The sequence below is a fragment of the Parasteatoda tepidariorum genome, chromosome 1 (genome assembly GCF_982258835.1).
Source record: "Parasteatoda tepidariorum strain Cologne lab strain chromosome 1, Ptep-v5.0, whole genome shotgun sequence".
In the NCBI taxonomy this organism is placed as follows: Eukaryota; Metazoa; Arthropoda; class Arachnida; order Araneae; family Theridiidae; genus Parasteatoda; species Parasteatoda tepidariorum.
In genome coordinates, this window is record NC_141755.1 from 776,872 (window position 1) to 804,062 (window position 27,191).

The window sequence follows — 27,191 nt, forward strand, 5'->3', positions numbered from 1 at the left end:
ATTCTGCTACCTTCCATTTTTCTCCTCCTTACTCCAAAGTATATCCTATGTACAGCTGATTTTTTTGAATATTTCAAATTTAATTAGAAAATAATATTTTATTGCAACTCTTATTGATATTTTTTTCTTTTATTCATACAATGGGTTTTCTGACAAATTTTATATCATTAATAATCTTCAAGTCTTTAATTTTAAAATGTACTCTTAATTTTTTTAAAAAAAACTGGGCTTATTTTATCAAAATCTCAATTTAATTTGTTAGTTCGTAATATATATTTTAAATGTTTAACTTAAGCCATTTGTAATTTCACAATTATCATTCATTATTCATATTCTGAAATTATATAATAAAAACCACACTATATAAATATAAAGTTATGTATTTGCATTTGAACTGAGCGGAAATTTTAACTTAACATCCTTCCCCCTTATAATTCTAAAATAAAATTGTTCAATTTCAAAGTTGTCATTTTTTGCAATAATTGACACAATAAAGAACATAATTTAAATATATTCAAATTACTTATTTCAATAGATTTACATATTTTTTCTTCCACTGAAATTAAACGGAGAAATACTTACGTAACTTTATTCTTTTAGTATTTGAAATTTTATTTAGCAAAACACCTAAAAACAAAACTCAAACGCAAAGTAGAAATTTTTCCAGGGAATGAAACCAGGAAAGCAACTAATATCATGAAAATTGCTAATATTTTTTTATAATGTTAAAATAACTTTTATGGGCACATCAGAAATTTTCATCAATTCGATAATTATTTAAATGTGTTATGTTCTATTAAACTAACAATCTTTGCAAAAAATTTACATAACATTTTTATTTCAAAACTGTCAGTAAATATTATAATAAATATTATAAATATATTAAATCAGTAATGTAAATAAATGTTCTGCTAAATTTTAAATATTAAGCCAAAGAAATTTTTACTATTATCATTATTTTACAATTGCATTATTTTAAACATCATAAATATATATTACACTTCTTATCTCAAATTTGAGCTGAATAATTCAAAATTGAAGTAATAAATACAATGCTAGTAGTATAAGTAGTAGCTCATAAGTTAGAGTTAATGTTTAACAATGTTGTTAAAATAAAATTGCTTCCGATATCTTCAAGATTTCTTGAATTTTCATGATACTTGAACATAACTATAATGACTATAAAAAATTTATAGCGTATCTTAAGTTTTTTTAATGAACACATACTTGCCAACCCCATTTTCTAAAATTCCGAAGATTTTTTATCAAGTTGTTGTATTAATTACACAATGCAATAGTGAAGAATAAAAAAATTTATAAAATCAAAAAATGACAAACATTATTTCATTACTTAATTATTTTATTTTAAAACAAAACACAATATAAATATAACTTCACTCAACTATAAAAGCAATGCATCCTTACCGTCATTGTTTAATATAAGCTTATCGATATTCTTTAGTTAAAATATAAGTTAAGAACACGTATTTGTAATTAAATAAAATAATTTTTTTTTCAAAAAGCAACAGTAGGACTATGAGTTATAATTTTAATTATTTTTATTCTTAAAAAAGAATCCAAAACTTACAGTCATTTCATACAGTTTAAAGTTTTTCTTCAATTCATTTTTTTGTTTTTGCGCAACTGAACTATATTTCAGAGCAATAAACTGAAAATCTCTGCTTTATTGAAAGATTTTATAAAATGGTCAGCAACATTTGTGCATATCACACAAACACACAGTAGGAATGAATTTCACAAGGTTGCACCTTCTTCAAACTTTCAGCTCCGGCAGATTTAAAGAGAACCTCCAGTCATTTTGTATTCTGTCAGGATTGAACATAGGGCTCCCAGTTTTCTACCCAGAATGTTAATTTCCATTTGCATTGTACAGCACCCAATCTCAAAACTGAATTGCTCCTTCCTGGTAGATAAGCTTGCTTATCCAGCAGACGAAGCTAAAAATATGAGAGAAAAAAGTTAAATTTTACTTTGAAAACGCTAAATTTAAAACTCTACATTGCTTTACAATGAAAACATTAAATTAGCTAAAGTAAATTTAAAGCTATTAAGCATTGAATATTTCTTTAAAACTTAAATCATTACATTTGAAAATGTTTGCAATTTAATGAGTAGATTTCCGTAACAATACCTGCACCAAAAAATCTCAGTATCACCAAGCAAGAATAGAAAATTATTTCACTTATAACCGCTTTCAAATAATAATTTTATTTTTCTTAAATTAAAATTATTATTAAATAATTTTAAATAATAATAATAATTAAAAATTATTATTATTATTTTTTAAAAAAAGAAGAAATTATAGTTCAAAACGCTTAAACCCTTTTCAATTGAAGTAAATATTCAAGTATATGTACAGATACAAAAATACATCAAATTCAATACTTTTTAATTTTTTTTAAAGATTATAAAGTACAATGACACTTAACTATTGAAATATTTTTGTACATTGTATAAGCTCATAGAGCCAATAGGAAATGGTAACATCTTTTTTAAAAACTTCATAAATAAAAAATTTAACACCTTTAAAGCACTGTTCTTCATTTAACATAAACACACTTTGAACACCATATTTGCTTATTTTTCAAATATTTGCTATCATTTATAAACTAATATAATTAATCATATATCAAAAACATCTGTCTATATTCATGAAATGAAAATAAAGATATTTAACTCATCATTTTACAATATATTAAACTGGAAATTCAAATAATGTAACAACAGTGTTCGTCTTGTGAATAAAGTTTCAAACATTCTAAAATGCAATGGTTTTAACTAAAAAGTAGTTGATTAATTAATAATTATTTTAACATGGCAAACTTGTTTAGTAAAAATTTATTTTTATCTTTATCATTGCAATGAAAAAAAAATTCAAATTGCAAAACTCTTTGTGACAAGCTAACAAAAAAAGTGGCGAAAAGTGTTAAATAAACAATTGCTTATTTTCTTCCTTTGCTTATTTTAAAATTCGATTAATGTAAAAGAACATCAATGTAAAAAGATACTATGAGAATTCAAAATCATCAATTCATGGTTGAAAAAATTATGCAAAAAGGAGAATTCTCTAACAATTCACATATTTCAAAGTTGTAAATATATATTAAATATAGTTCGCCCCCTCCCCCAAATATTTTGACATAGCGTTCTTTAAAAGTCAGTATGCATACCCAACATTTGTCAAATATTTTTTTTCTTATAGTCTAACTGAATTTTTGCAGCATTAGATTATTTCTAATAGGAATTTATTATATTAAAATTTTTTGAAGATGAAGAGCTATATCTGAAATTGTAAAAGAAAATTAAATTTGCAATGGAAAAATCAAATTTAAAATAAATTAAACAATGAATATTTATTTTAAACTTATATTACTTAATTTGAAAATGTTTTTATAAAATTTTAATATCTTTCACAATGAAATTCAATTAGTAAATTGCGGTATCAATACTTGCATCAAAAGATCTTGGTAGAGCCACACGAAAAGAAAAAAATTACATAGTGGGAGGGAGATTAACAAAAGAGTTTAGTTCATAAACACTCTCAAGCAAACTATAATATGTTTTTTTTTAAAAAAAAAAAATTCTAACTGCAAAACTCTTTAACCCCTTTTATTAGACCTGAAAATAACTACTCGCTATGTGGCAAATCAGCAAAAAGAGTGCCGAAAAATATTAAATAAACAAATGCTTATTTTAAAAATCGTATAAGTACATCAATATAAAAAGATACTATAAGAATTCAAATTCATCAATTTATGGTTGAAAAAACCATGTAGGAGAATTCTTTAACAATTCACATATTTCAAAGTTTTAATATATACATTAATTATATTTTGCCCCTCCCCCCAAATATATTTACATAACGTTCTTTAAAAGTCAGTATAACATTTATTTTTTTATTGTTCAATTAAATTTTTAGTCTCAGATTATATCTAATAGAAATTTATTTAAAAACTTTACTAAGCAATAATTATTTATTAGACTAATTATTATTATTATAATTATTTAATAAATATTTATTAAACTAACAGAAACATTACAGAATAGGACAAACTCGAAAGGTATAACCTCGGGCAAACATATACATATTTTTTTTTTTTTTTTTTTTAAATTGCAAGTTTAAAATCTATTTGGCGATTGCACTTGGCGGGACAGATCACGATACTGAAATATCCCCAAGAAATTTAAATAAAAATGTTTAATTCTTTGTTTTACAATATTTCAGACATGAAATTTTAATACGGTAACAATATTGTTTGTATTGAACGTTAAACATTCTAGAATGTAATGGTTTAAACTGAGCTAAAAGTAGCAGATCATTAATTTTCTAATTGTTTTAACTTGACTAATTTGTTTACAGGCAATTATTTTTATTTTTTTCATTGCTGCAGAAGAACTTTGTCACAGTCGAATTACTTAGCAAACGTTGTTTTACAAGCATATTTTGAACTAATTATAGAACTTATAATTTATAGCTAGACAATAAGTTAACAGAAAAGTCAACTACTGCGTGCGAACAATAATGATTACAATTCATAATATTAACTGACTTTATTAGATACATGATTCTTAACTAAAGGCCTGGTTTCTTAGGACAGGACGCCGTCAGCTGGAAATCAGCGCTAACCTCTGATTGGTCCATTTGTGAGTTTGATAGCATACGTCATCGTACGCTCATCTTGAACTACAATTATCGTCCAACTCAACTGCAGTTGGATTACAACGTGACGTTAACCACAGAAGCAATGGCGGTCAAAGGCATGGAACCGATCTTCTCCCAAGTTGGCGTATTCGAGCACTGCTATCGCCTGAAAACTTACCTTATAGCCCACTTTCATGCTTTTTATTTTGAATGATGTGCCCTATCGATTAAGCATAATTGTTATAACATTGACTACCTCTATTTTGATCTATTTTTTTACTATCATTTTTTTTTCTTTCATTCTTCTTCAAAGTCGAAGGACGGCATCTTCCGTTTTCAATGCAAACATTTGCCTCAATATTCGTAGCCAGGAAGGAGGTTTTAATCGTTATTTTATGTAACGGATCCTGTTTGTTCTACTTTGTGAGGATAAAAGTCTCAGTCCCTAACACGGATGTGTGTATTCTTTTGATGAATGGAGTGAAGAATGAGACTTTTATTTATGTTTTGGCTATAAAGTCAGATAGCAAATAACTATTCACGGCAAAACTTTAAAAAATCAAGCCATATATGTCATTACGCTGTCTCCAAACTTTCATATTTACAATGATGACGTAGAGAAATTATTTCTGCCTCTTTCAGGATAGCCAAATAGCCACTTTTAGGCTTTTTATTTTGAATGACTTGACGTGCCTTATCGATTAAGTATAAATTTTTGTTATAACATTGACTACTTCTATTTTGATCTACCATTTTTACTTTCATTTTTTTTTCTTTCATTTTCTTATATTTTCTCTTGGTTGATATGGTTTTAACAAGTTCGTGTAAGAATCAAAGACTTAAAACTGTTGTTTCACTTCAATTACTGAAATTAAGAATTCGGAAATAATATGTCGCATATTTAGAAAGAATAGAGAGCAGCACAATTTAAACCAAACTAGATATACTAAAAAAGTTGATAAATTTTCCTTTATATCAAATCCTCTCATTTTTTTTCAAGATGACTTGCAATTTTCATGTACTGTCTTAGTTGAATGATAATTATCACTTTATCCATATGAAAATTGGGGTTACTTTTTAACCTCTCCAGTCATAAACAGCCAAGGAGTGTCAAAACTACTAGTATGCGATAGTAAATAAGAAGAAAAGAAAGAAAAACCATCGATTTAGGGTATGGGGGGCTTAGATTTAACGTATTTGGACTACAAAAAGTGAACCCAACTCATCTCTAGTAACTGCCACGTTTGCTCACAATAGTGCTCCAGACAGGGCAAAAAACATCGTATTTAATTACATGTAAAAATTACAATAAGAACCAAAGAACTATGATATTAAAAATTCATTCTAAATTATTTTGTAAAAAATTTTATAATATGAATTGTTATAATTTACTGTATGGAGGCAAAGTACGACTGTTATCATTTCCCTTTCTTTCTCAAACAAATTCTGTTCCGACAGAAACATTTTTTCTTCTCCCCCCCCCCTGCTAGAGAAGAAAGTAATTCAGTAATGAATGTGATTTTCTGGCACTGGCGACAGTCAGTAAACGAGTGGGTGACCACTTTGATCACCCACCGTAAGACCGACTGTGCGCGATTGCGCAGGTCGTCGAACTACAAAAACGGAGGAGCTATTCCCTCTGCAGAAGATCAAAATTAGGATGGCATGTCTTCGGATTATCCTCAGGGATGTTTACCATACTGTCTCTTATAGCCCCTTGTGCAACCCTAGTGCCTTCCCACCTAATTTTCTGAAGCCATGGAAATAAACTTAAGAACTGTAAAAAGATAGAATTTATGTATTGGCTTTAATAGAATTAATAATGTTCTTTTAAAAATAAGCAAGAATGCTCTTAACCCATTTACATAAGTCTTTATTTTGTAATTAATGTTTGTAGTACATTATGAGGAACATGTAATTCCCTGTTTGATTAAGTCTGCCGCTTTCTCTGCAACCATCATTGTAGGGACATTAGTATTTCCGCTGGGTACTGACGGCATCACTGAAGCATCCACGACTCTCAAATTTTTTATCGTCTTCACTCTGAATAACAAAATATGAATGCATACATGAATAAAATTAAGAAATAAAACAGATCAATACAAATGTAAATTTAAAAAAAAAAAAAAGGCAAGGGTGACTTATTTGAAGGTAAACAATTTTTTAATTATATATTTATTTAAACTATTTAACTAATAACAAACTTTAAAATTTAAGAAAGAAAAAGATTTTTAAAGTTAAAGATTCAAACCAAAATTATATTATCATACGTACGATATAAGAAAAGAAATTTGAATAAAATAAAATTTAAAATATTTTATAACTCCAATACATAAATACAAAGGAATACTCTAAATTCAAAATTATTCTTTCAATTTGTAGATTGTAGTATATCACGCTGATTTATTTTAATTTATCATTTTTGTTGTTGTTTTCTTAATGCTAATTTTTTTCCAAAAAAAAAAAAAAACGAAAAGTTGCTAATAAAATTATTAATTGCTACAGTTTTATAAAATTTGTTATTATGTAAGAATATTTCTTTTATATTTAAATCGTAACAAAATAAACAATTATCTAGATTTAAGAGCTAATCAACTACAATTAAAAAAAACTTTAAAAAATTTTAATACATGAATGAAGAATTTAAAAAAAAAAGAGATAAATATAAAATAATTTTTTAAGAAATTACATTGAACAAATTGGTTAATTAGCATTTAAATTCATAATTTTCTTTCACTTTCAGCGATCTTTAGTGCATCAAATATCAATTCTTATTCCAACATTTCTAACTTAAAAAGATATCTAACTCATACTTTATTGTTGATCAAGTTTCTAGTCTAGCCTAAACGAGGCAATTCGCTTATTAAATCAGGGTTCTTCTTCAGCCCACGGCCCCCGAGTCGGCGAAGATCAGGAAGAATTTAAGCTATAATGCACACAAAAAAAACTAGAATATGTTTATAAACTGTTAATCTTATATCGTTTTTTTTTCTCAATTATATTGATACAATAATTGAGTAATAGTTCACTACACAAATAATTCATACACAAAATACTTTATTACTGAAGTCTATTGATTCCAAAAAACTTTACGAACTCGAGGAAAACTCCATGTCTAAGCATAAAGATGACGTTTGTTTAACTGTTTCTACCTCATCACTCAGTCGGATTCTGCGTTTTACAAACATTAGGAAAGGGACGCGGTGGCTCAGGGGATAGAGCATTTGCCTCTCAATGAGGCAACACAGGTTCAAATCCGAGAGGTGGTTGGTTAATACGAATTCTGCTCCCGGCTGGCACAGAATATAGTGCTGAGATGAAATATCCTCAATAGTATAGTCGGCAAGATCATGGATCTTGCCAACTGGCTGAACATGTGAGGTTTTCCTCTCCATGTAACGCAAATGAGGAGAAGTTTCTTCAAAAAAGTGCTCCGGCTAGTTTGTCCCAATTATTGATCCAGAGGGTCTCTTGTCATCTGGATTGAGCTCAAAGTTACAAGGTCACAGAGTTGAACATTGATAAGCATAAACTCAGAATTGTGTCGGTTGTTAAACTCTGGTTATAAAATAAAATTTAAAAAAAATAATAAGGTGCATGCTTACTTACTCACAAATTAAATGGTTTGATTATCCTATCTTCTGTCAGTTATTGTCAATTACCACCCAAAAGTGAGGTAACTTACATTGTTTCTCTTTATTTCATATTTGCATGCAATTTTGGAACAAATTTAACCAAAGGGAGTGTTTTTAAGCTTTTTGACCGGAATAACATTTCCACGAACAGATACTTTTTTTCTAATAACTTCAATAAACTAACCATTTATCCCGTAAAACGCAGAATTTCATTAAACGAAACTTTTGATATCGATGAAGTATATATTTGATTATAGTAGCAAAAATTTTTGAGAGTTACCGAAGTTGAGGATCTAACACTGTTGAAGGATCTCGTGGATTTCCCATTTTTACTGTTCCTGTTTGGTGACTTAGGGTTATAACCATAGATCTTGCAATGCATCTGAAGTGTTTGTCGTCATCACTCACAAACTTTTCGCATCCCGGAAAAGCAGTTGCGAACATCTTCGAACCTATTTTCTTTAATGCTTGACTTGAACCAAACTGTTTACATTTCTTGAGACCTAAAATTTTATAATTCTTTGCTAACTTTTTTACTAAATGCATTTATAACTTTTCTATTATTCATCAATTTATTATGAATTGGTCAACAAAGGTGAACAAGACATAAAGCCTTGCATAATCTAGACTCCAGACGTTTCCAGGGCTTTAGAACACGAGTTCCCTGACAGAAAGCATTCATTTATCATCGATTACTGAACCATAGTTAATTTCACTATTTTGTTACTAATGAAGACCATATTTTAGTGAATTTAGGAAAATGTGCTTTAGAATGCAAAGTAAAACCTGGAACCTATTCAAGAAACATTTTTCTTTTTTTGTTTGTTTTGAGAACCACTTTCAATAAGAAACTACTTTTTATTGAAAATTATATCTTTCTATAAACTTGTAAAAATCGGTTCAACATTGAACCATAATATCGGTATTTTCGCCATAATATGGTGCGAGTTAAGTACAACCTTAATAAGGTGATGTTAAATTGAACTATGTTTCTACCAAAGTAGAACCATAGTATCATCTAATCAAATTTAAGAAGTATGACTATATTGTTAAACTTTGCACCCTATTAAGTTTTCAGTATATTTGAAGAAGAAAAAATGGTTCACTATGTTTCTAAGCTATTAAGAGTGTATTGAAAACTGACATAGTTGCCAACCCATTATTGTAGCCGATCAAAATATTCAAAGTAACAATTTAGGTTAAGCTTTCATTTTTGTTTTTACCTGCACCTTGAAAATATCCCCCCATTCATATCAAATCTTTCCATTTTTTAAAATGTTTTTTGTATCAGGGTGGTTAAAAACACTTTAAATTAATCAATCAATAAAAATTTTTTAAATCATTAACGTTGCCGGGATGATAATTTACAATCCAACGGTCTTTACGACTCGCTCTCTTTTTTTTGTAGAGTTTCCTCTAAGTCTTTTCATCGCAATTATAATGCAATCTCTTATTTCATTAAAAATTTGTTACTTAAATTTGAAAAAATTAAAAAATCTTGTTTTTTTTATTTATTTAAAAAATGCCAACAAGGAGAGCGCGTTGTTAAGAACAACTGGATTGGAAAAGCACTGCCGAGATTTAAAAAATGTGAGACAAACCTCCCGCCAAATGTTGAAAACTGTATATTATGCTGTTGTCGTCTTGTCTATTCAGTGCTCAATATGAGCTTAATATAAAACGTGGAAATAGATCGTGGATTCATTCAGCCATATCTCTATATATATATTTCTTTTACACGGCGACAAAAAAAGCCTCATTACAACTCCCCGAATGGCAACGCTAGAAAATCAATCAATGATTGCCGCTAAAAATGTCACGTACCAAATCTAGCTGAGATGGCTCAACATATAGCGCTTTTAAAAACGGAAACGGAAATAACCAGAGAGAGCATAAGCTAGGCAGAAGTGAGTAGTCTTTGTCGATAGATCTCTATTTTAGTATTTTGTCGAAAGCGCTTTTTTTCACGAATTTGTATATTACGAATTTATTTGACGATTTTTGATTTATATCACGAATTTATTTGTTTTACTAGAATTTATTTGTTTATGCAGGTTTTTCCATTGGAATTCACTTATTTCAATTTTTAATAGACTTAATTACAGCTAAAATTTTAACCTTTTTAAAGAGACATCAGTTTTAGAAATTTTATCTTAAGATTTTATACTATAGCACATTTCTAATAGGTTTAACGAATTACATGTCATTTATTTGAATTCAAATTTATTTTAATGACTTAGTATTCACTAAAAAGGTGTAATTTTTTTTTTAAATAAGTTGTTATATGGATTTGAATGATTGTTTTGAATTCTTAGAATTTTGTGCATTTGCAATGTACAGTCCGCAAAAAAAAAAGATATCACCCTGAATAACTTTCGTTCTAATGATCGGATTTTCACGAACTAAGTGTCAATCTTAATGGTTCCTGGGGGTGACTTCAAATATGCTAATTAATTAGTGTTAACTATTAATTAAGTTACGAAATCAGACGCAAAAACGTACTTTCTCTGACTAAACATATATTTTTTTTTACATATTTGGAATCTAGACACTTGAATTATGGGGGGGGGGGGGTAGACAAAATTTTAAAAAAATTGGGTCGTAAATTGGGTTGCAATAAAGTTTTATATATTTGGCGATAGTCCTGAAAACTCCCAAAAAAAGTCGCCTGCGCAAATGAATATTTTAAGATAACCCATTGATTAATTCAAAAGAGGAATGCTTAATTTTACTAGGTTGCTAGGCAACCAATCTGTGACTGTAAAAATATTAAAATAATGTATTGTGATTGCTCGGAAGGTTTAATTAATTGTTAATAGAAAACATCTGGAAGTTTCTAGGCAATAGACAATTTTTAAGTTAATTTCTGTCCAAAAAGCAAAAAAAAAAAATATATATTATTTTAATCTCCTTTGAAAAGAAAATTTGAATCGATTTATAAATTATTTATGATTTTCTAAGTTTTTAGAATTTTAATACATGAACTTTTTATCTGATATTAGATTATGTTATTTTTGCTATGTTTATTCGAGGATTTCATACTAAAATCAAATTAACATAACTTATAATAGCTATATATAAAATTTTAGGGATAATCATTTTTACAGCTTTAATCGAGTCTTCTAGGCATGAAAGTCTGAAGAAAAAAAAGTGCTTGAAAAATAAAATGTAGATTGTATAGTAATTCTAATGCACATTCACAAGGTTTTCTATAATTTACGATATTTCTTTTTTCTATAACTCAAAGAATTGCTGAATGTTTAGTGGCATTTTAAAAACATTGAAATATGTTATGTTTAAGAATAATATATTGAAATAATATGTTGCATATTGTATGATTCATTGTTTAAAAAATCGCTTCATTGTGCTAGATATTTACGTTACATGGCTTTCTTTGGATAAAGATGATTAGCAAATAGCATCCTCATGTTTCGATACATTCTGAAACTTACGTTCGCAAATTCACCATAAAATGTCACACATCATATTCTTCAATTGTGATAAGCTACATTTACCACCAAATACTGCTACTATGATTATTTTTGTTTTCTAATATATATCTGATACTCTCTTTTTAAGCAGAGCTCGTAAGATCCTTAAGATACTGAAATGGGGGCACAAAAACTTAAAAGATAAAATATTTAATTTCATTAACTCAAAATATCTGGTCTCAAAATTTTAATTTTTAAGTTAAATATAACTTTTACAATATTGATGCTCTTACGTTTTTAAAAACCACGTGAATCCTGTTAAAATATTAAAATACATATGTTTACTTTAACGAGTGAAAAATCTTTATCAAAATTATGATCAAGACCCAAATGTAAAATAGTATAATTGACGATAAAAACTCAACTGGCTTCAAAACATATGAAGAGGGAAGTAAAGTAGACATGTTTCGAGCGTTCAAATATAATCGCCCATTATCAAGACTTGTCAGGCTTGAATAACTTGTGACTTTTATTATTGGACGCTCAAAACATGTCTATTTTTATCATCATCTATTATTTTTTTAAATCAATGAAGTTTTTATATTTTCGATTCAGTTTCTTGGGATTATCAATTTAGTTACACAACATATGAAATTATTTCACTCGATATTAAAATAAGTTTTACATAAGTTATAGGCACAGGTTCTTAGATTGAAAAAAATAATAATTCACTACTTTGTAAAAAAATCATTGCAGTACAATTTTTTTTTTTGTTGCAAGCCTTAACATTTTAATTTAAGGACATAAAAAAATTCCGTTTACAATTGAAATTTTAAAAGTCGAATGTGAAAATGGAATGTCCCCTAGCACCAGGAATCGAAATTAAATAGTTACAAGGACAACTATTTCAAAGAAGTTAGAGTTTCCATTCTACTGAAAGTTGTTTGAAACGGTATTTTTTATATATCGATTCCAAAGTTTATTCTACATATATTTTAGGGTATACTTTCGGAGTATTTCGAACAAGTTTATTTCTACACCCTTATTTGCTTAAAATTATTTAATAATTTGCTTAAAATAAATTATTCAAGCTACTTGATTTAATGTATTTATAGTATAACAGTAAACGGGGCTTCCATCGCATATATCCTTAACCTTAATACCTCTATCATTAAATAAATGGAATAAGCTTAGATAAATAATAAAAGATAGTTTTTCCTCGCTTTAATTTTCAAGGAATAATATGTTTCGATCAAACAGATTTCATTCTTGAAATAGCGAAAGTATTGAGTAGGTCCCTTGGAGCAGTATCATTCTTATCCTCTTTTGACGAAATATAGAAAAAATTGGTTTACAGAGTTTCTGTAAAAAGTATGTTAGCCTTCTTGCCACGCTTTTTTTTTTCTTCATTGAAATAAGTTCGGAAATTGCGTATTTTTTATAGCATATTTTTAAAATCAGATGACTCTAAAATTGGCATGGCTTCGGAATCTTCTTACAAATTTCAATTTTTATTTCCTGCTTAACAAAATAAGGCATTTTCCTGATAACAAATTATACTGCAATAATATCTTGGGAATCGTGCTAAAGTAAAAAATTAAACAAAATAGTTTAGTATATTATCAGGAAGAAAATCTACTTGGTATCATTAAGAAAGAGTAAGAGATATAATGAAATAATTAGTGAATCACATGTGGTCAGATAATTAAAAATTTAATTTCACAACTAAGATGTTAGGACGACATTTAAAATACTGAGATATTTTAAGACGATTAAAAATTTTGGCTACGTACTCGACAGCTTTTTATGTTCGGTATCTTTATACTCTTTGTAGTGACTAATAAAACATCAACACTATTTTAGATAATCTATGTTGAAGTCACAAGAAACAAAAAAAAAAAAAACAACAACAGAAAAGACAATCAATAATTTATATTCTTTTTTCGAAAAAAATAGTATGCTTAGTAAATAATCAGCTGTTTTGCATTAAATAATTTTAAACAGCGAAATGTTTTTAATTTCTTAACAAGGTTTTATTCTTAGCTAGCAGACAATAATTCTTTTAAAAAAAACTTGACTATAATTTAAAAATGAACTTTACTTAAAAGAAAACCTAAATTAAAGTACTAAAAAAATTGATTAGTATATTAATGAAAAATTAATAAATGTAAAAGAGTAACGAATAAGATTTTTAAAAATTTAAAAATTTAAATAAATAGTTGGAAAAATAGTTCTGCGAAACACTTCCGGAAATTTCTTTTAAGATTAAGACGATATAGGGTAAATCAACCAGTGAAGGAACACACCCACCCCAGTGAAGGAACATTTCATAGATATTTTTTAAAAATAAGATTTTAAAAGTTTTAATTTCGATTGATTGGTAACAGTAGCTTACAACCTAACAATAGGAAGTCATCTAACAATGCATTGAGTTACCTGGTCTTAGAGTCTTCTCTGGAAAAAGCTTTGAATTTGTTAGTATCTGTTTAACGCCTTGTTTCTTTGACAAAATTATAAGGTCAGTGTTTGTAGTTATCTGTTTAAAGTACAATTAATTGCATATAATAATGCTTTTTTTTCTTATTGTGAAAAAGAGAATTCAAAATATGGTTATTGAAGTTAATTTTTATTTATTTTAAGCATCGTAACATAAGCAAGTACTGAGATTAGGGGGTGTTTATTAACTGGATTACCAAACGATGAAAAACCAACGAAAAAAACAAGTGTTCCTTTATTCGGATTTTTTCTAGTAAATGAAAATAAAATAAAATTTTTAATTTTCTTGTACCTTTAGTCATATTATACATCAAAATTATGTTAAAAATACAAAAATCAACTTCTAACCAGTGAAGGAACAGGCATGTTCCTTCACTGAGAATAGATTTCCCAGTGAATGAACAGTATGCGTGAAATATGATTTTACATGGATAATTAGTATTTCTGCGGTATAGAGGACACCTAAAATTCAGTTAAATGTTGTATGAATAGTTCCTATAACAATTTCATTTCAAAATGCAAATTTAATTGCTAAATTTATTTAAAGAATTATAATAATAATTTATTTATTATTTATCTTTATAAATGTAGTGATTAGTTATTACATCATACCTTAGACACCTTAATCAACTATCTTTACTGACTAAATGTAGCAACTAAATACAATAATAAAAGCTTGAATGGAAAATTTCTTTGCTGGCTTTTCTGCCAGTAATTAGCTAAATTATTATCTTATTGCGGTCTCTAACGTCCTGACGGGAACTGGTAGGAAAAATCCATTTTAAAGACAATCATCCAGGTGAAAAATGGGTGAAGTTTTTTTTAAGGCGACATCCACCGATAACTCAGTGCAATGCGAAGATAATTTCAAAAGGCAAAACTTCCCTTAGAGAATAATATTCGAAATACTGGTTTTAAGAACTTTAAAAGAATCTTTAGGAGGGAAGTAGCCCGGGCATCCTTTTAGAAAGTGATTGCATTTACAATGCGAACGAAACAAGAGTTGAATACTGCCCTTAAACGGTAAAAATCTTTGGTCCTAAAAACTATAAGGATTTATATTCTAAAGTACCTAGGAAAGAAAAAGTACCTCCATTGGTAGTTTTTCCTTACTGAAGAATTGTTTGAGATATTACAGAATCAGTCACTGCTATATATTTCATTAGAAAAAGCGATTCATGAAATGAAACGATGAGCGCAGCGACATTTTACAAATATATTGCAAATGTTTCTACCTATGGCTAATTAAAAATGCTATCAAATTCCCTATTTTGCGTCTTCTGGATAGGTATAAATCTCATATCAATTTGAAAGGGAGCAAGTTTTGTTCATCAAAACAAATTTTCTGGTTTAGTTTTCTACCTAATTCATGGAAATCTCCCGTTAGATCTTGAAAACAAAAGAATTGTAAAACAATATGTCGAGAAAATTTTACATCCATTTTTAAATAAGATTTTGAGGCATCAACTGATGAAGTTAAAATGCTTTTATGAAATGCGATGTTTTTCCATTCGATGTAGAAAACGTTAACATTAACAAATGCATGCAAAACAGACACCAAAAGTTAATGAGCGAGTCAGCTTATCAGCAAAACACAAGCTTCGAGAGTAACGATGCACTATTTCTTCAGAAGCTTGAGAAGGAAATCTCACAAGTTATGTTGCAAATTTTTAAAGGAACATTGACAGAAAAGTTTAATCTCCCAAATATCCAATAACCTGTGCTTTCTCAATATGGAAGAATTTATTTCAAAAAGAACATCTGGTTAATCAAATTTTGGCACTGAAGATAAAACAACTAACATTGATAATGAATGCATCTTGAAAACTGATTTTGAGATAAGTCCTCTTGAGGCATTGTTAGTTGCAAAAACATTTGGTTCCATAAGTAAATGGTAAGTACTGCTGAAGACCCACTAGATATAAGTCAGTGAGAGATGGATTTTACTCAAACTTCGAAACTTCTTTTTCTCATTTATTATCCTGTGAGGAATTCCAGAAATGGTACTGGAAAACCAAAAGAAATTTCGAAGATACAATTACATTGGCCAAAAATTTGGAAAAAGGAGGAAGGTTAAATCAAAAGAAAAAGAAATAAATTAATTTTTTGCATTAACTTCAGAAAAAGAACGAAAATTTAAAGAGATTGAAAGAGCTGGAAAAAAAAGTTAAAGCAGAAAGTATGACGAAAAGGAAAAAAATACTTAAAAAGATTTTAAAAAAAGCTTTAAAAATATGGGGAAAGGAAAAAGAAAAAAGTGATCTAATTATAATAATCATAGAAACATCGTCGGATTACACAACGATAAACGCTCATAATTTAGAACGGACTATGTGAGAAAAAAAATGAAAAACATTTTTTTTAAATTATGTATTCAAACAAATTTTACTTTCCATTCCATGACTGAAAAAAAGTAAAATTTTCCACGTTAACTGTGGTTATATGTTGTAATTCCAAGAAAAATCTTGTTTTTAGACCTCTGTGTGGCCTAAGGATTCCTAACGAGCATCAAACATTCTCAAAATTAAGTGTTCATTCACTGGAAAATTTAGTGTTTATTCAATGTAAGAACTGTTCCTTCACTTGGTAATCTTACTACTTATTATTTAAACCACTAAAAGCTTAAAACAATATTATGTAAGTTATCTAATTTTTTTTTTTACATAATTTGCATTTAATAAGAAATATGTCGACACCATCATTTAGCTAAAATTACAAATTTTGAAATTTTTATGATTTTTTTTAAAGGCAAGCTAAGCTTAAATGTTCCTTCACTGGTTAGTTTACCCTATAAGATGTTGAGAAATTTGTGATATTGTGAGAGATGCAAAATGTTGACTACGTATTTTTATTAATATTTATAAAATATATATTCAAGAAATTGATAAATATTTTATTCCAAATTTATTCATACGTATGTATATTATTGAAATTGTATGAGTTATTGAGAGAAAAAAACTAAAAAATAAAAAATAATCACATTAAAGAAGCACAATCTGTTGTATAATCATATTCTATGAGAAGCATGCTTTTATAAAACTCCACATTCGCTGAATAAAATGTTTTTTATTCAATAAAATGTTCTATTCAAATTTCTTTACTAAATTGCAAATAGATTTTTAGACGACTAAAAAAGAACCATCCTATTTCATAGCTTAAAAAAAAATAAAAATAAAAAGATTAGCAAACGATTATTAGCGAAAAAAATATGAATGAAATTTTGCGCTACGCGCGCGAAGTCAAGTTCCTCGCAGGTTTATCACATTTTAATATTAATCGCCCCATTTAATTATTTCTTTATTGTCGCCAAATTATTTTTTTAAAAATAATTCATTTTAATTTTTCTCAGCTTCTAATAAATAAAAACAGTTGAAACTTTAGATTTTTCAATTGAAAAATATGTAGATTAATATGGTATAAAAAAATTCATACCTTATAATTCAAAATTTTTTCATCCTCAATTTAATTAAATAATAAAAAATAATTAACAATTATTAAAAATTATTTTTTTCATGAAATTATCTTTGGGTAAATGAGTTTTATGACTGGGTGAAATTTTCCTTGAATTGCTTTTTTAGTTTTAAAAATATGACTAAAAACGTAAAAAGTGAAATTAACATTAAGGGGTAGGAACTTTGGATCGCTCTCCTGATCAAACTATGGGGACCATATTTCCCAGATTGCGGCTACTCACTATATTTTGAAGGGAAAGAATCTAAGTAAGTAAAAAAAATATATATGTTTATTCGGAGAAAGTACGTTTTTGTGTCTGATTTCGTAACTTAATTAATAGTTAGCACTAATTAATTAGCATATTTGAGGTCACCCCCAGGAACCATTAAGATTAACACTTAGTTCGAGAAAATCCGACCATTAGAACGAAAGTTATTCTGGGTGATATCTTTTTTTTTTTTTTTTTTTTTTTTTTTTTTGCTGACTGTACATAAGTTAGTAGCGAGCGAAGCGAGCTTGGTTTGCGAATCAAACCATACAAGATTGCGTAGCAATTTTCGGGGGTTGGCAAGCGTTAGCGAGCAGGGGGCGCAGCCCACTAGTTTGATTAAAAATACCTCTTATTAATATATTAGATTTCTAAGCTAGCAGCTAGTCTGTTCTCATTTGCATGTACAGCTTAAAATAAAAAACGAGTCATTCTTAATATTTGTTTACGTTAGATTTTCATGCACTGACTCTTACGAACTTAATGGTCAACAAGATAAGCTTTAAATATGTTAACTAATTAGGGACGATGATACTTTAAGTTTAGAAATCAGACATAAGAACGTACTTTCTCTTAATCATTATTTTTCTTCTTCTTTCTTTTGCCTAATTCTACATGCCGATTTCGCCCAGCACAGTTATAAATTTTCGGGAAAAAAATACACGAGAATCTACCGAAAATCATTTATCAGGTATTTCAAATAAAACTACAGGGAATTAAAAAAGTTTATTTAAAAATAATGAAAAACATACAAAGGAGACATTTTACAGAAATAATCTAAGCAAAACGTTGTAATATACTTCAATTAAGCTCTTTTCGGCTTCAAAACTTTAGAATAAAATTCGAACCATTAAAACATAATCGCGAATGTACAATTCGATACAGCTTTGGGGGGGAACCGAACCTCAACTAAAACCGTGGTAGGCGAATACTACTGATGAAATGTGTTGAATAATCCCCTTAAAAAAGTGAACTGGGGAAAACTCTCTCTAACGAGAAACTCGATTACTGAACTTTTGAACAAGAACGTACGTAATTTGGATTAGATTCTTGTTTATTGTGTCTTCAACAACAAGTTTAAGATCATCAAAATATAAAAAATACTATTTGGATCAATTTAATGTAGGCCATAAGGATTGCTTTAAATCAATGGTTCCCAAACTTTTTTGACCCATGAACCCCTTTTTATAGTCAAAACTTGTCCACGGATCCCCAAGTGAAAAACCGCATATATGTACGGTAGAAAAATTAAAAATTAAAAAAAAAAAAACATTTTGTTGAAGAACTATTTATTGAAATTATATCTTTTGTTTAAAATAAAATTTAAAAAAATTAATGACTTGGATGAACGTGCTGAGATTTTAAGAGTGTAGTTATGTCTGGCTCAATGTTTGTGAGCACTAATTTCTAATCATTTATTTATTACTCGCCGCTTAAGGCGACCAGCTGTCCGCCACGCTAAAGGTTTTCACAAATAAAGTTTTTTAAAACATAGCAGGAAATCTGAAGATTAGTGAACAATTAAAGTGTTCCTGTCCTGCAATTTTGTCTTCATATCCAGATGAACAGCGACAAATATATCAAAGCGAAGCGTTCTATTTACGTATCGAATATGTTGCCACATTTTTAATACAAAAGTTAAACTTTTATCCACTTTGATAAATGTAAACTAATGCGAACCTTACAATTAAATTATTAATTCCTTCGTATATTATTGGTTCAAGTTGTCGAAATTTAATATTTCAATTGTAAGGTTCACATTAGCATACATTTATAAGAGATATGCATTTTTTAATAGTTTTTTTAATATGGCTCTTTGAAGACGAAAAAGCATAGATTTTCTTACAAGAGGATTGATAACTAAAAAACTAATCCAAATTTTTGAAAAAGAAAAAAAATACTTCTTCATTATGTCAAAACACAATTATGTGCCGAGTTTATCGTGCCTGGGCGAGGCTTCTGGGGCGATATATTGTGATTACAGACGGACACACACACAGCCGCATTTACTATTATTATGTATAGATTATTATTATTATTATTTTTTTTTTTGTGATGAGGTGGTTCATTACGGCACTGAAACTGAGAGAACAATATCCTCTTCCCAAGTTTTGTTTATACAGAAAAAGTTTTGCAACAAACGCAGTTTTACGATTTTAGTTTTGATTAAATTTAATTGGTCATCTTGTAATTTCAAATTAGTTTCGTTAAGTTCGGTAAATGTACTGAAAATACATTCGCTGCAGCTTGTTTTAAGTTAGCCAGAAGACCTCGGTATCTTCCTACCATTGCCGGAAAACCGTCAGTAGCTACAGAAATGATATTAGCCAAGGGTTAGCTTTTATTTCAGTCAATAGCGTTTCACCTTTCGCATCGCTTTTCAAACATTTAACAAATAACAATTCTTGGTAAAATTTTTATTCTTTTACAAATCTTACATAAGCTAAAAGTGAAAGCTTTGTTTCCTGGATAAGTGGGCTCGTCCAGCTGTATAGAAAATTCAGATATTTTATGTACTCGCATGAAGAATTTTCGACGCACAGAGATATTTTGTCAATCCTTCTTTGTACATTATTATTACTCCGTGGAATTCTTTTTGCAATGTCAAAAGCTGGTTTGTGTAACCCGGTGAGTATTATCTCACTTGCAGCTAGTAAAATAAGTTCGTCAATAGTGTGAGGCTTTCCGAACTTTGGAATCATGTAATATATAGAAACATGCGAAACTATGAGAAACATGCAATCCATCGTCACCTCGCTTAAATGTTGTCCCTTTGAGTTGTTGCAGTGTTTTCAGATATTTTTCCTTGACTGTTTAAAAAATAGTTAAATCCTTATCTTTTTTGACAATATGGATTTTTATAAACTGTTCGTTAAGCTTGGAATGTTTCATTGAATCGCTTGTTATAGTTTTATTACATAGAAGACACATATTTAAAGTACTATTTCCTGAAGAAATAAAGACATACTTCAAATTTTCGACACTGTATTTTCGGAGTTTTTTCTTCGACGGTTATCTCTCAAAAAGGGAACAAAAGATATAAGAAAATTTGTAAATAAACTGTTTAATTTGTAACAAACCACTCTTAATAATTATAAGCACCCACCTTTATTTATAGTTTAATTAGGACGTAATAATTGCTACTATTTTATTTATCTTAATTTCCATAATAATAAAAACCAATCACAATTTTATTATTTTATATTAAACCTCACGCGGACCCCCTGACGTTGTTCAGGGACCCCTAAATCAGTTTTTGTTTTTTACGGATCCCCTGAATGGTACCACGGACCCCTTGGGATCCATATGAACCACTTTGGGAAACACTGCTTTAAATAAACGTACGAACGAATTTTTTTTGTCGAATTTCCCACTGGACGTATTTTTTCCACAGAATGTAACGTTGAAATGATACGTACCTTCAACGACAACTTCAAGATCATCGGGATGTGAAAAATACATAGGATTAATATTAGGTGGATCGTATGGATTGTTGGATCGAAGCGTCACTTTTCCTGTTCCTTTGGGGTGTACAATTTGAGAGAGGCACAAATAGAAAGGTTTGTTTTCATATGGTCCAAAATAAGACTTGAAATACTGTAAAAAGGAATAAAAGAGGTGTAATAACTAGTTTATTGATTTAGTTGCTTTGTCAAAAATGAACAGAAATGAAAGAGATGCACATTAGGTGTTAAAATTTATGTTTAGGTTGAGGAAAAACAGAAACAGCGATCGAAATCTAATGTAAAACAACTAAGAAATGTAGAACTGAAGTTACTCGTAGGAAAAATATTCTCTTGCTATTACAGAAATTGCTACTGATGTAAATGTTAACCGTAACAATAATAATTGTTACAAAATCATATTATTTTATTTAAAGAAAATGACCTGTTCTTAAACGATGACTACTAAGAATCACTACTGAGGCGGTATAGAAGCTACCGGTCATATTTTTTTCAATATTAATATTTTTCATATATAATAATTAATATTTTTTTGTTGGAACGATGCAAACGTTTTGCGTAACCCCGATTAATATCAAGAAATCAGTATATTATCGTTATTTATTACTTTAAGAAAATGATAGTTCTCAAATTATGACTATTGAGGGAGGGGGCGCGGGTGCTGCCACTTGGAAAAATATTTAAATGTTGCAACGGAAATTATTACGGATGCAAATGTTTTGCGTAACTACGATTAATGTTAAGAAATCAAGTTACTACCGCCATTTATTACTTTGAAAAAATGACCTACTCTCAAAATGATGTTGTTGGAAGGGGAGTTGGAATGATACTATCACTATGAAAAATATTTACTTGTTGCTACAAAAATTACTACGGATAGGTGCTGAGTGGTAGGTAACAGAAACAACTATCCACTTGTTACAAATATGCATTCACTCGATTTTTTTCTAACTATTTCACTTGTCTGGAAACCATTTCATAAATCGACCTCTTTTTGCGACTGGGTATTAATGGCTGTCATTTCTTTGAAGTTTACCAAAAGATTTTGATTTATATTTGAAGTGATTGCAAAACTTTTGTTTTACTATTTCAGTTTTAGAATTCTTAAATTTTATTTAGAATTATTTTAATCGAACATATGAATAAATTAAAGCATGATATTCGATGTATTTAACCGATACAACGTAACGAACAAATCTAGTCCGATCTCATAATCTACTGCAGCCCAACCTCTCAATCTCGAACCAGCATCACAAGCGCACTTTCACCAAACTTGATACGACCTGAACAAATTTTTTTAAATGGTAGCAAAAAAAATATTAGGGAACATATATATGTTTTAATTTATTCATATCTACAAAAAAGTTTGAGAAACCACTGAGTAACTTAAGTTACCACTCGTTGATTTTTTTTTCAGGTCAGAACTTGATTTTTTGGTAGAGGGAGAACTCTTTTCTGAAAAAAAGGGTGCGACGCTGAATCAGTTAAGGTCAGGCGAAATATAAAAATATTTCTACCAACAATTGATTTTTCAATTACCACTTCTTCTTCACTACCACTTGAGAAAACCATAGTTGGAGAGCAAAAGTTGGCGTCATTTGGGTTAAAACTTACATCAGGCTTCAATCTCATCTGAGATTGTATAGGTGCCATAGCTCCTTCCCAAAAATACAACTGATGATCAGGGTAGTCGCCTGGTGAATCGTGTCCTTTTCTGTCCAGAAAAGCTATAACTGAAACACCTTGCACCGATGTTAACGGACCTGCAAATATGCACATTCATTTCAGAAATTTTTTACTGTTTACATAAGCGAAATATTGCTTCCAGACATTTACAGGAAAACATCATTATAAAACCAAACTTAAATATAATTTGGAGAGAAAATTTCATATTAATATTTTTCCTTAACTACACGCAAAAACTAAATGGCAAACTGGAAAGAAAAAAAATGAAGCGCACTGATTTTTTCAAAGAATTTCAAAAATTCCCTGTGACAGTAAAGATCTTATTTTTATTTTTAATTTGGAATCTAATTTTCGTCAAAAACCCTTGTGGGAACTTTACTACTGACTGGTAATCACGAGGTGAACTTTAAGTGAGGTGAGAGCCATTCTCGTGATTGTTAGAGAGTAACAGTTTTTTTTTCGTTTTCTCGAAAAACTAGTAGGCCAATGATAATTTTCTGATACTTTCTTATAAGTCTCAAAATGTCTTAATGTCTTTCTTAAAGTCTCAAATGTTTTCCGTTGGACAGCTTACCTGTTTTTGATGTAATGTAGTCATTAATGTTTGCTACACTTTCTAGTTTCTTTTGTAGAGGAGTAAAAGTGCTATTCAACTCAAAACCAATTACTGTACCCCAATGATCTTGTAAATTCTTTCCCACTGGTAGATTAGCGTGGAGTCGAATCTATAAGAAATTACCAATACTTAACAATCATAAATGTTAAAAATAAACTGGTTTTTGCCAAAGAGTGACATTTTCGGTACTTTTATGATCATTAAAACATTCCAAAATATGACAAAATATTCTTACTTCTATTTAATCTGATCTTATAACTCAATCTTGAACATTACAAAATATTTCGCATCATGTCGTCATGTTCAACAATAATGTTTTTCCCCCCTCTTCTCCGAGATACAAACAACCCTAATTTTCTTTTGCTGCGAAGCAACTACTATACGATTTAGAAACTTGAAAATATACAGAGAGCATGATGGAATAAAAAAATTTAACACTCGATTATGAATTATAATTAATTTTCGAGAACAATAGACTACTGAACTTGTAATAAAAATTATCAGAAATATCAATCTGCATCACAGAAAAATGCTAATACATAATCGAAATTCGACGTGCTATTCGTGAATTTTTTTTGAGCATGAACGGTTCATGAACGATTTCTTTTTTTCGAAATTCGATTTTTTTTTTTTAAATTGTTACAGTTTTAAGTTTTTTTTTTGGGGGGGGGGAATTTTCTCACTTTTGTCTTTGAACAATGTATGTTACATCTATCTTGAATTTTCTCGGCATGACTTTTTAAAATTGAAGTGGAAAGGAAACACGTTAAATTATAATTCATATTTTTGTCATCTGCATGTCGTTGCCCTTTGAACTATATATTCACTTACTTTGTGTTTCTTTAATTCTTCCTGAGGGCCGATCCCTGAAAGCATCAGAAGTTGAGCAGAATTAATTGTACCAGCAGAAAGTATCACTTCCTTAAACGCTCTCACATGTCGACTTTTTCCTTGGAAATCAAACTCAACTGCTCGAGCTTTGCTATTCTCAATAATTATCTAGAGATTGAAAAATAAAGATTTATTGCCTTTTTATGGATGCTTAAATGAAATTAGAATTTTGAAAATATATCTACCATAACGGCATCTAGTTTTGCCATAATTTGTGTGGAATTTAATATTTTGAAGGAAAAAGTAACATTTGAAGGAAGAAAAATAAAATTAGTTTAAAGGAGTTTCTTCTTGATTTATCTGAACTCATTTTTCTTCTGTGCTTAAAATTTTAACTTACTGATGCAGTTGAAAGAGAATTTGTCTTACATTTGATATTAAGAAACATTTACATTTAACTCCTTATTTGATAATTAGAAATTAAATTTTAGTTAGTAAATTTTTAACTATCGCAACCCAGGAAGATTGCTGTGCAATCCTATAGGGTTTATTCGCTACTCAGTTAAACCCATTTAAAATGTGTTCTAGCATAAAAATTTAAATCAAGTGTTAAAATCCTTAAAACTAATATTCCTCTTTAAAATTTAAATAATAGAAAGTTTTAAATTGAGTTAAATGACATCCCTCATTAAGTATACTTCCCAAAAGAATTTTCTTCTTTTTCCCAGAAGAGAGTTGCAGAAAAACTATATATTTCGGATGTCAACAATTAAATCATTCATTTTTACATCAACGCTTCTCTTCGAGCATGCTTTCTTTTTATTATGCTTAAAAAGTGCGACTGCATAAGTATAATTAAAATTTTATTTCGAAAACTTTGTTTATTAATATAAACTATTCGCTTTTAACTATTCAATTCTTTCTAAATTTTAGCTCAGATTGTTTCAGCTTTTCGTTGTCCACTCGAAAAAAAAATTGTCTTTCCGAAATTCGCAGTCGCCATTAATATATATACAGGGTGTTTATAAAGTACCGGACCCATTTTGATGTTTAATAACTCATAAAATAATAAAGATAGATTAAAATTAATAACATAAATGGTTAAATAGACTCAAAAAGTTTCATGACCCTTGTCAATGAACTTCCACGTGTGCCCCCTTAGTCGCACGGAGAATATCAAGTCGATAGTCAATTTCACGCCAGGTAGCGGCAAGCATGTCGGCGTTTCTATGAACCACCGCAAAATCTGTGCTTTCTCTTGTGGTGTATACGTTCTCCTTAATATCCGCTTGAATAAAACATCACATAGAAAAGTACTGCATAGAACAAACACATCAAAAGTAAACATAACATTACAATAGTTGCCAAAAACAAAGGGCAAGGCTGACTCAGCCTTTCATCCCTTCAGTGGGTCGATAAATGAGTACCAAGCATGCTTGGGAACTAAACACGGGGGGTTCCGCTTTCGGCTGACCACCTGACCGGAACATCTGCTCCTGCACCCCAGAGCCCAAGGTCAAGAAAACTGAAATGGGCACAGTAGGCCTTGGCCCTCAAAGGCTGTCTCGCCGCTGAGTTTAGTTTTAGTTTATATATATATATATACACTGAAGAGCCAAAAAAAACTGGTATACCTGCCTAATATCGTGTAGGGTACCCGCGAGCACGCAGAAGTGCCGCAACACGACGTGGCATGCATTCGATCAATGTGTGAAGTAGAGCTGGAGATAATTGACATCATGAATCCTGCAGGGCTGTCCATAAGTGGAAGTAAGAGGGGGCGGAGATATCTTCTGAACATCACGTTGCAAGGCATCCCAAATATGTTCAATAAAGTTCATGACTGGGGATTTTGGTGGCCAGCGGAAGTGTCTAAATTCAGAAGAGTGCCGCTGGCCACCAAAATCCCCAGACATGAACTTTATTGAACATATTTGGGATGCCTTCCAACGTGATGTTCAGAAGATATCTCTACACCCTCTTACTCCCACTGGTTTATGGACAGCCCTGCAGGATTCATGGTGTCAATTATCTCCAGCACTACTTCACACATTGATCGAATCCATGCCACGTCGTGCTGCGGCGCTTCTGCGTACCCTACACGATATTAGGCAGGTATACCAGTTTTTTTGGCTCTTCAGTGTATCTTCGTCAGTTTTAAAAGTAAATCAATTTTGATTATATATATACAGTGGTGGCCAAAAGTGTGGACACTTTTTGAAAGTTTCATGTTTTTCAACTTTGCGTGCTTGTAGAATATATTAATTTTCACTTAAATACAAGCATTTATATATCAAATTGAAGGTAATTTAATGTAGAATTTAATAATAAATACAGTATTACAATATCTGTATTACAAAAAAAGTTATGCAATTAATAGTAAGATCTATCTTAGATTAGCATTTTTTTAAAGTGATACTTCCACAATCAATACTTAGTAGGATAACCCTTAATTTTTGAGACAGCTTCACAGCGTCTTTTCATCGAGTGAACGAGTGTTTGGAGTTTATCTTTCGTAATCACATGGTGCCAAGAATCAATTATAGCTTCACTTAGTTGTCTTTTATTGGATGGACGTTTTTTTCGTACAAGAATTTTCAAACGTCGCCACAAATTTTCAATTGGATTGAGCTCAGGGCTGTTTCCTG

The 27,191-nt window shown here is 29.5% G+C and overlaps 1 protein-coding gene across 3 annotated transcripts in view; it reads right to left on the reverse strand.

Moving 5' to 3' along the window:
• Positions 1-6,515: 6,515 nt before the first annotated feature.
• The window catches only part of LOC107438826 (glucose dehydrogenase [FAD, quinone]), a 41,421-nt gene continuing 20,745 nt past the window's right edge, over positions 6,516-27,191 (reverse strand). For 2 of the 3 annotated variants that reach the window (XM_071180290.2, XM_071180289.2), the window contains 6 exons: positions 24,544-24,711; positions 23,671-23,821; positions 23,025-23,173; positions 21,366-21,543; positions 8,579-8,801; positions 6,516-6,706 (listed from right to left, as the gene is read on the reverse strand). In XM_071180290.2, the coding sequence (XP_071036391.1) occupies positions 6,565-6,706; positions 8,579-8,801; positions 21,366-21,543; positions 23,025-23,173; positions 23,671-23,821; positions 24,544-24,711 (1,011 nt within the window). In that variant the 3' untranslated portion in view covers positions 6,516-6,564. Of the gene's footprint in view, positions 6,707-8,578; positions 8,802-21,365; positions 21,544-22,949; positions 23,174-23,670; positions 23,822-24,543; positions 24,712-27,191 lie in introns of all 3 variants that reach the window. The other variant, XM_071180288.2, reaches the window with a different exon arrangement.